The following is a 12,329-nucleotide window of genomic DNA, read 5'->3' on the forward strand; positions in this document are numbered from 1 at the left end:
TTTGTCCGTGTTGTGGTTGTTTCAGATGGATGGTAGATTTTTTTCTTATTACTCTATCACGGCTGGAAATGGAAGAAATTTTAAATGATTGTTCTTAGTAAACTTCTGTGCATTTTGAGACTCATTAATTTAGAATGTGGTATATTTCCCTAAGGAGAGGTTACAAAGAGTGGCACTCAGTACCTAGTGAACTGAAAGTATTTAGTGGCAGGATTTTGGCCTGTGGCCTCAGAAACTTTGCCTATCCACTCTGAATGAATTGTCATCTCTCAGAGTCAGGGACACATCAGCCCGAGTTACAAGCACTGAAAAGTAATGCTAGAATGCTAGCCTATTATATTGTAATGAGAAATGTTAACTGTCTTAGGACTGATGTTCATTCATGTCTTGTGTCCAGTAGAATCTTTTCATATAGGTAAACTACACTTGAACTAAGTGGCAATTGAATGATTTCTTGGTGTTGAATCCAAATTTAGGTGAAGATAATCTGATGCATCTACCTATATTCACTATGCTGTCTCCCTATTCCAGATTGTTCTTATATACACACTGATTATATTTGCCTCTCTGGCTAGCCCCATTTGGATTTCATACCTTCTTCAGATATTTTAATCCTAAAGTAGACAGATTAATACCTAAATCATTTCTGGATGGCATGAAATTTATATATATATATATATATATTTTTTTTTTAATTTTTATTTTTTGACTGCTTTGGGTCTTCGTTGCTGCATGCGGGCTTTCTTTAGTTGTGGCAAGTGGAGGCTACTCTTTGTTGCGGTGCGTGGGCTTCTCATTGCAGTGGTTTCTCTTGTTGTGCAGCATGGGCTCTAGGTGCGCAGGCTTCAGTAGTTGCAGTATGCGGGCTCAGTAGTTGCAGCACGTGGGCCCTAGAGCGCGCGGACTTCAGTAGTTGCAGCACACAGGCTCAGTAGTTGTGGTGCATGGGCTTAGTTGCTCTGCAGTATGTGGGATCTTCCCGGACCGTGGATCAAAACCATGTCCCCTGCATTGGCAGGCGGATTCTTAACCACTGCGCCACCAGGGAAGTCCATATATATATATGTCTACCTATCTTTAATGTGACTTTTCATATCTCTTCTTTGAACTTTTATTTGTTGATTCTTGCCTCAAAGCCTAACTTTGAGGGCAGTCTTACTTCCTCTTTATCCACGTACTTTTGTGCATTCCATCTCACATTGCATGTCCCTGATGATTAGTGGTGGTGTGCATTTTTTTTTTTTTTGCGGTACGCGGGCCTCTCACCGCTGTGGCCTCTCCCGTTGCGGAGCACAGGCTCCGGACGCACAGGCCCAGTGGCCACGGTCCACGGGCCCAGCCGCTCTGCGGCACGTGGGATCCTCCCAGACCGGGGCACGAACCCGCGTCCCCTGCATTGGCAGGCGGACTCCCAACCACTGCGCCACCAGGGAAGCCCGTGGTGTGCATTTTTTAATATACCTGTTGGACATTTGTATGTCTTATTTTGAGAAATGTCTATTTAGGTCTTTTGCCCATTTTAAAATCAGATATTTGTTTTCTTGCTATTGAGCTGTCTGAGTTTCTTATATATTTTTGTATATTAACTCCTTATTAGCTATATGGATATATTTTTTTCCATTTCATAGATTGTCTCTTCACACAATTGATTGTTTCCTTTGCTGTGCAGAGCTTTAAAAAATTTTTTTTATTGAATAAAAGACTTTAAATTCTATAATGCTTTACAATTTTCAAAAGTTTCACACACATAATTTCATATAATCCCATAATGACTTTTTTTTTCCCTGCAGAAGCTTTTTAGTTTGATGAATTCCCTTTTGTCTATTTTAATATTGTTGCCTGTGCTTTTGAGGTCATATCCAAAAAAATCTTTGAGCTTTTCCCTATGTTTTCTTCCAATAATTTTGAAGTTTCAGTTCTTATGTTTAAGTCTTTAGTCCATTTTGAATTGATTTTTTTTTTTTTAAACAAGATGTTGGGGGTAGGAGTTTATTAATTAATTTCTTTATTTTTGCTGTGTTGGGTCTTCGTTTCTGTGCGAAGGCTTTCTCTAGTTGTGGCAAGCGGGGGCCACTCTTCATCGCGGTGCACGGGCCTCTCACTATCGCGGCCTCTCTTGTTGCAGAGCACAGGCTTCAGACGCGCAGGCTCACGGGCCTAGTTGCTCCGCGGCATGTGGGATCCTCCCAGACCAGGGCTTGAACCCGTGTCCCCTGCATTAGCAGGCAGATTCTCAACCACTGCGCCACCAGGGAAGCCCTTGAATTGATTTTTGCATATGGTATGAGATAGGGGTTCATTTTCATTTCTCTGCATGTGGATATCAAGTTTTCCCAACACCATTTTTTCTTTTTTTTTGTGGTACGTGGGCCTCTCACTGTTGTGGCCTCTCCTGTTGCAGAGCACAGGCTCCGGACGCGCAGGCTCAGCAGCCATGGCTGATGGGCCCAGCCGTTCCACGGCATGTGGGATCTTCCTGGACCAGGGCACGAACCCATGTCCCCTGCACCGGCAGGCAGACTCTCAACCACTGCGCCACCAGGGAAGCCCCCAGCACCATTTTTTGAAGAGACTGTACCATATTGCATTGTGTGTTCTTGGTAACTTTGTCAAAAATGCGTTGACTGTAAATGCAGAGTTTTATTTCTTGGCTCCCTATTCTGTTCCATTGGTCTAGATGTTTGTTTTTTATGCCAGTTCCATGCTGTTTTGATTAGTATAGTTTTGTAGTATATTTTGAAATCAGGTAGTATAATGCTTCCAGCTTTGTTCTTTTTGCTCAAGATTGCTTCGGCTATTTGGAGTCTTGTGGGTTCATATGAATTTACACATTTTTTTTTCTATTTCTGTGAAAAATGTCATTGGAATTTTGATAGGGATTTGAATCTGTAGATCACCTTGGGTAGTAGGGACATTTTAATAATATTAATTCTTCTAATCCATGAACATGGAATATCTTTCCATTTATTTGTGCTCTTCAATTTCTTTCATCAATGTTTTATAGTTTTTGATGCACAGATCTTCACCTCCTTGATTAAACTTACATGAGTGTTTTTGAACTGCTGAATAGCTAATATCATTTGTTAAAAGGTGGGGCAAAAACTATTAGAGGACAAAATATGAGAAATATGGTCATAGGAAAACAAAAGTGAATGAAGATTAGCCAATCTTTCTTTTTAAAAAAATTATTTATTTTGCTTATTCATTTTTGGCTCTGTTGTGTCTTCATTGCTGCATGTGGGCTTTTTGTAGTTGTGATGAGCGGGGACTATTCGTTGAAGTGCGCAGGCTTCTCATTGCGGTGGCTTCTTTTGTTGAGGAGCACAGGCTCTGGGCACGTGGGCTTCACTATTTGTGGTACATGGGTTCAGTAGTTGTGGCTCATGGTCTCTAGAGCGCAGGCTCAGTAGTTGTGGTGCACGGGCTTAGTTGCTCCATGGCGTGTGGGATCTTCCTGGACCAGGACTTGGACCTGTGTCTTCTGCATTGGCAGGCGGATTCTAAACCACTGCGCCATCAAGGAAGCCCAAGGTTAGCCAATCTTTATGCCTGCGTTGTTGTAAAGCATTTCTTAATTGTATTGATATGACAGTGACTAAAATGTTCTGTTTTTAGTAACTAAATTGATCATAAGTTTTCCTTTGCAGGTGGATTGGACTCTAAATATTGGAGAGCAAGCCCTTGATATATGTATTGTCTCTTTCAATCAGTCAGCATCTTCTGTTTTTGTTCTTGGTGAGAGAAACTTTTTTTGCCTTAAGGATAATGGACAAATTCGATTTATGAAGAAACTTGATTGTAGCCCAAGTTGTTTTCTCCCATATTGCTCAGGTGTGTAGAAAGATTTTCTTTTATCTCTTCCATATGTCATGACTATATTTTATACACCAAAAAAAGCCCAAATCACTCACATATATTTTAAACATTTAGGAAAATAGTTTTATACAGCACACGTAATAGAAATGTTAACTTTTAAAGTTTGAATAGAAGTGTGATATAAAGCACACATTTGGTTTTGTCAGTTATTTTACTTCATACAAAATGACTTGTAGAATTGGCCTCAGGTATGCATTAATGCTTTCCAAGACGTGGCTGTTCAAGATGCTTCTAAGAGAACATCAGACTCTTTTACAAGCAGAATGGAGCATAGTAATGCCTAATAGAATTATTTGTCTGTAGTGAATGTCTAGTAAATATTAGCTTAAATGTGTTAAATATTAATCAAGTTCATGCTTTCTAGATAAAATGCAAAAATGTTGGCCACTATCTAGTTACAGTTTTCATAGTTATATATGTAGTTTTTATATACTTATAAAATGATTTTTTTCTTTTTGATATTGGTAGCTTGTAGTTGAAAAATAATGTTTTATTTTAATTTTATTTTTTTATTTTTATTTTTTTAATTTTTTGCGGTACGCGGGCCTCTCACTGTTGTGGCCTCTCCTGTTGCGGAGCACAGGCTCCGGACGCGCAGGCTCAGTGGCCATGGCTCACGGGCCCAGCCGCTCCACAGCATTTGGAATCTTCCCGGACCGGGGCACAAACCCGTGTTCCCTGCATTGGCAGGTTGACTCTCAACGACTGCGCCACCAGGGAAGCCTGAAAAATTGTCAAGACATTAGAATTAATTTGTATCATAAATCCTCTAAAAGGGATATAATATACTGTTGGAAATGATTGTTTTCTTATTATCCTCTTTTTCTGTCTTCAACCCATAGTTTCTGAAGGAACAATAAATACTTTGATTGGAAACCATAATAACATGTTGCATGTTTATCAGGATGTGACATTGAAGTGGGCCACTCAACTTCCCCACATTCCTGTAGCAGTAAGAGTGGGCTGTTTACAGTAAGTGGTTTAATTTAACATTTTTTTAAAAAGAGTATCTTAAGGAATTCACTAGAAGTTTTATGGCAAATGATTTTATTAAAAAATGACAAATGACATTGAATGTCTGCAATGGAGATAATTTAAAATATAAATTTTATTGGTAAAGAAGGATATAAAAAACCCTTAATTAGCACCTGTAATCATTTTTATCTAGTATCTCTAATAAGATATTCTTTATAAATTCAAGATTTCAAGAAAATAGTTTACCTGATAGATTATTTTCTTTAAAATAGAAAAGGATTTCTTTAAGCACTTAATGGATCCCATTTAGAGATCACTTATTGTTGACTGTGAGAATGTTACACTTCAAAATTTGTTTCAGAACTTATGTCAAACGGTGCAGAATTGCTAATGATTCTGTGTTCAGGACAGTTTAGATTTTAAATAGAGCCTTTTTGCATTTAAATGAAAGACAATATTCGTGTGTTAATGTTAACTTTACAAAATTTATCAAAAATGAGAGAAATAGATATCTAACTGTGTAATTTTTCTAGTTTGTCAGTATATGAGGCAAGATCTTGACAAACTCTTTAGCATCTCAGATTATGTTTAGGAATTGAAAATCTCAATAAATATATAGAAACACAACTTTCTATAAAGCTTCATGTATTCCCAGATCTATTCAATTCTGCTTATTTAGATCATTTTATTGAACATTTAAAAACCGTATGTAGAATTCTTCAGTGATGCCTATAGTATCTGATCAATGTGGCTAATCCCCCTAATTTAAGAAGTTGAATGTGGAATATTATTGTTGAGGCTCAATGAAAGGCATTCATATTTGCATTAATGGTTAATCTGAAGCTTAGATGTTGGAAAAATGAAAACAATGTTTTAAAAACATTGCATATTTTAAAAAGAAATTGCTTTCATATTTATGAGAAAATGCTATAATTATAATACTATAATTATAGTTGCTGTGCACTTAACACAAATTACAGTTATTTTGTATCTGAAGAAAAATTTAAAATTTTGAGTTAGCTTTTGCAAAGTCCACCAGATGGTCTTTTGAGTTCAACCAAACACTCAGACTCACCAGACATTTTTTTTTTTTTTTTTTTTTTTTTGCGGTACGCGGGTCTCTCACTGTTGTGGCCTCTCCCGTTGCGGAGCACAGGCTCTGGATGCGCAGGCTCAGCAGCCATGGCTCACGGGCCCAGCCGTTCCACGGCATGTGGGATCTTCCAGGACCAGGGCACGAACCCGTGTCCGCTGCATCGGCAGGCGGACTCTCAACCACTGCGCCACCAGGGGAACCCTCACCAGACATTTTATATCAGATTTACTTATAAGGATTTAGAACAGGAAAAATATCTTGCCAGCAGGGCAACGTCAAGTAATTCTCTTTTGGGAGAGTAATTATTGCAGCGGTCCATATATCCATCCAAGAGCTGTTCTCTTTGGCCCCCCAAGTGATAGCTTAGGTGCAAGAAGACAGATTCACACTGGTGGGTATGCAGCCCATCTTGGCTTAGAGTCTTCATGCCCGTCAGGAGCCAGTATCTTTAAATACTAAAAGGTCATTGTGGTTTTTGTATGTATGTGGGGCATGGGAGAGTGATAGATAGAAAGAACTTATTGAGATCATTTAGTTGAAATACTTGTATTACAGATATATTATTTACAAGGGATATGTCTATTTTAAGAGTCACCATACTCATAGAGAAGCTCAGAGATATGGCTTGCCAGAAGATATTTATGGTTAATTTATAGTTTCTGGTCCAGATGCAACTTACAAGTCAAGGGACAAATAGTAACTGAAAGTACCTTGAATAAAAAGTCAAATTTCTATATAGTGTGCAGCAAGATGCTTATATTCAAAATTAGCCTGACACACCTAAATTTAGGTACTTGTAAGTGAAACTTCCTATTTCTCATAAAGATCATAATTATAAATAAGTGCAAATATTACCATTAATGATTTCCATGGTTAACATATAGCAATACTTTCTAATTATTCATTGGAAGATTTTTCTTATTTTTATGCACTTTAACATAAAAATATAGGATTAGAGTGTTTGAAAGAATTTCATTGTAACTTTTAGTAGTAGAATCAAAAAAATTTATTACTGACTTAACTATAGCATATTTGTATTTAGAAGTTATTATTTGAAGTTAGAGCACTGAAATAATGTCACTCCTGCTTTTTATTACCTTTAGGGTTAAACTTTTTTGGTAGAAGCTTCCTTGGCTGCATGTGTTTATTTGTAAAGGAAATTGCTGCTACTTTAATATGTTTCTTTTCAATGAATAAGAAATATTGGATTTGGATCAAGTTGGTGCAATTATACTTAATAGCAGCATTTTCTTCAGAAACTACGATGCTTTATTTCCTCCCACTCCCTCCTAGTTGGCAGTCCTAGTTCTCTCTACCTTGTTTATTATAAACCAGTTTTAAATCTGTCTGGCTTTCCTTCTTTCTTTTCAGGGTAAACGGCATTCTTGATTAGAACTTTTTTAGTCTAATTATTTTAATTTTTGTGTGTTAGACTATAAGAATGTGAAATAAATATACAGTTTACAGAATCAGAAGATCCCAAATGTGATAATGTTCTTTAAATTCTTAGCTATTACTGTTTTCCTCTCATTGCACAAAGTAGCTATGGAAGCCTGGCGGAGTATCTTACCTCTGCTATAGTCAGTTTCCCAAACGGCAAATAAAGATCATTGTTTATCGGTAACGTTATTCTCTCTAGAGATATGAAATATACCTAAAAGTAGAAGTCTATTTGAATGGACATTCAAAGTGATGGGAGCCTTTCCAAACTTTAGCTGGCAGCCACAGCCATTGTGCTTTAAAATCTTGTTACAGCTCATTTTTTAGTATAAACAATTTGGTCTAGGACTACGGTGTTTTTCTTCCTAGGCTATATTCACTATAGTAACTTTTTATAACTGTCAGTATTTAATATTTTATTCTTTAGTTTTCATTGATACAGTATTCTTGACCAGAATGTTCTTCCCATTTCTTCTCTGGATTTTCAGATTTCTTCTATCTTCGAGTCCTAACAAGTCACATAAATAAGCCTTCCCTCTCTACCCTGATCTCCTTCTTTGAATTTCTATATTTATAGTATGTTGGTGACTATTCTTTGCTTTTTCTAACTCCCAATTTGATCATACACTGTTTTAATGTAAGGACCTGTTCTACTTTTGCATATCACATTGAATAATCAGTCAGAAAGCTGAACATATGGTATATGCTCAGTAGATACATGAAAATCATTGTGGTTTGTGTGTGTCAGGGTGAGGGGTAGCTAGAAAGACCTCATAAGAGCTTTTAAAGTTTTTTTTAAATATGAAAAAATTGAGACTCATAGATGGAAGGATATTGTTTCTTTGAAGACATATTTATTAGGAGAGTTTTTAAATTTCAAAGTGACTTTTTCTTTCTTTTTAGTTTAACGTTTGCTGTTAATTTGTCTTTTTTTTTCTTTGTGCTTTGTAGAAAGAGAATGTTGGCCTATATATACACTTTCTGCTATGTTATATTTTTAAGTGTTTCCTTTGTGGCTTAATATTCCCCATAATATTTGTAAATATTCTTGGAAGTAGGGTAGAGCATAAATTATGATTTTCAGAGCTTGCGCATTCTTATTGATATTTTCCTCTGTTAATCTGTTAATCAGCAGTGGAATGTTTGTCTTTCATTACTATATTTTTCTGTCAATTTTTTGTTGAACATCTAAGTATTTTTGATTTATGTATTCTAGTTCTAATTATTCAACTTATGTTTATGATAGTTATTTTATTTTTTTGGTTAGTTTAAGAAATTTTGCCAGTATAAAGTGACCTTTTTTTGTGCTTTCATTTAATGTTTTCTTCTTTGTTTTGTTTTGTTTGCTTTGAGTTCACTTTGTTATTAATTATTGGTATGCTATTGTCTATGCTTTTTTAACCTGTAACTTTATTTTGGGTGTATTTCTTATAAAAATAATTTGATTGGATTTTTCAACGCATTTTGGAGACCCATTTAAAATTGTTACATTCGATGTATTTTGTCAATTTTCAGCTTCTTTGATATTCTCTACTTTTTATACTATTTTCTTTGGTTACCATTTCTTGTGTGTGAGCTGTGGTTTCTCTGCACTTGGAATTCTTCCATGTATTAGATGTTACATACACATACATATCTCTTTTCTTTATTTTATCATACAATATAACACCCTATACCATTCTGGGGAACATTAAATCAGCCGACTGAGGGATGAAGCACAATTAATAAGTTAAAAAATTATAATTCATGATTTAAAAAGATTCACAATCTTTAAGAGATACAGAAAAATACATTAAAATCATTGTATGATCATATTGCCTAGATAAAAAGTGAATGCAAATTTTAGAAACATTCTTGAAAAAAGCATTAGTATCGTTTACAATAATAATTTATAGCTGATAAAAATACATGACAGAAAAATATTGTACAATGATAAATTTTTATCATACTGCTGTGGGCCTGGGTTCAATCCCTGGTCGGGGAACTGAGATCCTGTAAGCCACATGGCATGGCTGGAAAAAAAAAAAAAAGATAAAATTCAAGTATTATTTAAAGTTACCTCAATCTTACCATCCAGAATTGACATTTGTTAGCACCTGTTAAACGTCAAGCCTGATATTTTTGTCTACAGATATGCCAATTAGGCACAGGATAAAATTTACAAAGCAGAATCATATGTTTTTTATATATGTTTATTTTATGTTCTAAGAGAAAAAAGAAATAGATAAAATGGAAGGAATAAATGAATTTTACATAGATATTTATTCACAACAATGTATTTCAGTTTCTAAAAGACCCCTCTAAGTATAGAAAAAAAGTAAAAGATTGATATTTTCAATTTTTTAAAGTGGTATTTCAACTTTTGGCAGTGTCTATTGACTCCTATTATAAAAGATAAGGAAAACAGCAACTTATGCTTTCTTCTTCCTCTCTTCTTACCAAGTTCTGACATTGTTGGTATCTTACTATTATTTATTTTGTCAAAGTTTAAAACATTTACATACATTTTAGTAATCACTATTTTTAGTCCTTTATTCTATCCTCTCAAAGCTCACCACCAATTCTTCTACCGTTCCAGAATTATCTTGATTTACTTCTTGGTTAGTTGAATTCAATCATCCAGTAGATTTGAGGAAAACCTTGTAAGTCTTCTTGCAATCTTGAGAATTGTTTATTGCTTTTATACTTGAAGGTTATCTTAGCTTCCCCCAGAATTTTGGAACTTCCATTTGGTGTTGATAGTTGCTGTGGTAAAGTCTGAGGCTGGCTGAACTTTTCTTAAAACTTCTTATTGAATGAATTGCTTTTTCTTCCTGGATGCTCATATCTGACTTATTTTTTTAAATCCTTAAAAGACTGTAAATTCACTAGCATTATCATCAGTTGATTAATTTTGTATGTATCAGTTTGTTCTAGAACAAGGTGAGATTTGATAGATTCAAGTTTTTGTTCATTTCAGAAAAATTTTCTTCCATAATACCTTTGAATATTGGTTCTGGTCTACCAGTTCAGTTTTCGTAATCAATATCATTATTATAAATATATTAAGCTTACATTGTCTTCCACATCTAGCATCACCTCATTAATTGTCAATTTTTTTCTATTTTGATTTGTGTGATTTTTATCCATGTCTCTCCACCATGCTCTTATGTTTGTTTTTATTTTATTTTATTTTTTCTTGTTATTGCTCCTAATGTGGCTTTCATCCATCCAGTTTGTGTTTGTGCTTTTCAAACAAAGAAAAAATTATGTTTCTTTCATTTCATTGATACAATAGTAGCTGTTTGTCTGATTTCTTCATTTATTTCCCTAGGAAGTTCTTGCTATGGATATTTTCTGCTTTTTGCTTATGTTCCAATCTCCCTCATCTCTATCTCTTTTACTTTATTTGCAATTTCTGCACAAAGGTCCTCTGTTCATTACTTTGCAATTATTGCTCATATTTAAAATGATGGCAGCAATTTACTTAAGAATCATGTGGGAAGTGATAGGAGAGAGTAATGAACTCGGACCACCTGATTCTTTTACCTTCTCATTGTGTTTAATTTCTCCGTTGCCCTGGTGGTCCAGCTCCCTCAGTTTTCAGGGTTTAAGAGGTGGATGAGTCTAACAGAAGTCCCCCTGTATCTCCAGTCACAGGCTGTTGGTGTTAAAAGTCAGTGGCTGCTGTTTGTCCTCTTATTTTCATTGGTTAGGAAGCTAGCTGATTGATAAATGCATCTTATACTTCTACTGTATCTTTCTATTCTTTTTTAAAAATTTTTATTGAAATATACTTGACTTACAATGTTGTGTTAGTTTCAGGTGTAAGGAAAAGTGATTCAGTTATATATATGTATATTATATATATTTTATATATATTCTTTTTTAAGATTTGTTTCCATTATAGGTTATTAAAAGATTTCTTTTGAATTTTATTTAATTTATTTTTTTTATACAACAGGTTCTTATTAGTTATCTATTTTATACATATTAGTGTATATATGTCAATCCCAGTCTCCCAATTCATCCCACCACCACCACCCCCGCCCATTACAAGATATTGAGTAAAGTTCCTTATGCTATCCAGTAGGTCCTTGTTGGTTATCATACTGTGGTTTTCTATATTCCATTTCCTGCATCCCACCTGTACCCTTAGATCTCATTATGTTAGTCTAGGGGCCTGACTCTGTATACCTCTATGCTTGAGGTCTGAGAAGCATGTGTCAGCTCTTGGCATCCTATCTTATTACAGTACAGAATTTAAAATGTTCAGCCTCAATAAAATAGATAAACAACCAGGACCTACTGTATAGCACAGGGAACTCTATTTAATAGCTTGTAATAGTCTATAATGGAAAAGACTCTGAAAAAGAATAGACATAAATATATATGTGTGTATAACTGAATCACTTTGCTGTACACCTAGAACATTGTAAATCAACTATACTTCAATAAAAAAAAGTAAATAAGGTGTTCAGCCTCAAAATTTGCTGATTGTGACTGTAGTGATGTCCTTGTTCAATTTTCCTTTTTTTTTTGATGGGGGCACTGGTTGTTATTGTCGTACTTTCTGCTGTTTTTTGGTGAGTTTTGAGGAGTTTTCCTGTGCCATCTTTGGCTGGAAGTCATTTTTTCTTTATCAATTGATGTTTATTGTTGCTGGGGAGAGAATTATGGAAAACTTGATTTTTGTTGTGTTTTAAGTAACTAGTTCTTTTTTTTTTTTTTTTTTTTTTTGCGGTATGCGGGCCTCTCACCGTTGTGGCCCCTCCCGTTGCGGAGCACAGGCTCCGGATGCGCAGGCTCCGGACGCGCAGGCTCAGCGGCCATGGCTCACGGGCCCAGCCGCCCCGCGGCATATGGGATCCTCCCGGACCGGGGCACGAACCCGTATCCCCTGCATCGGCAGGCGGACTCTCAACCACTGCGCCACCAGGGAGGCCCTAGTAACTAGTTCTTT

The 12,329-nt window shown here is 35.6% G+C and overlaps 1 protein-coding gene across 8 annotated transcripts in view; it reads left to right on the top strand.

Moving 5' to 3' along the window:
- BBS9 (Bardet-Biedl syndrome 9) overlaps window positions 1-12,329 on the top strand; it is a 481,831-nt gene that overhangs the window by 117,465 nt on the left and 352,037 nt on the right. For all 8 annotated transcript variants that reach the window (XM_081244834.1, XM_081244836.1, XM_081244841.1 and 5 more), the window contains 2 exons: window positions 3,648-3,831; window positions 4,719-4,848. In XM_081244834.1, coding sequence (XP_081100960.1) covers window positions 3,648-3,831; window positions 4,719-4,848 — 314 coding nt within the window. The remainder of the gene's footprint in view (window positions 1-3,647; window positions 3,832-4,718; window positions 4,849-12,329) is intronic.

This window comes from Mesoplodon bidens (assembly GCF_964165515.1).
Source record: "Mesoplodon bidens genome assembly, chromosome: 9".
Classification (NCBI taxonomy): Eukaryota; Metazoa; Chordata; class Mammalia; order Artiodactyla; family Ziphiidae; genus Mesoplodon; species Mesoplodon bidens.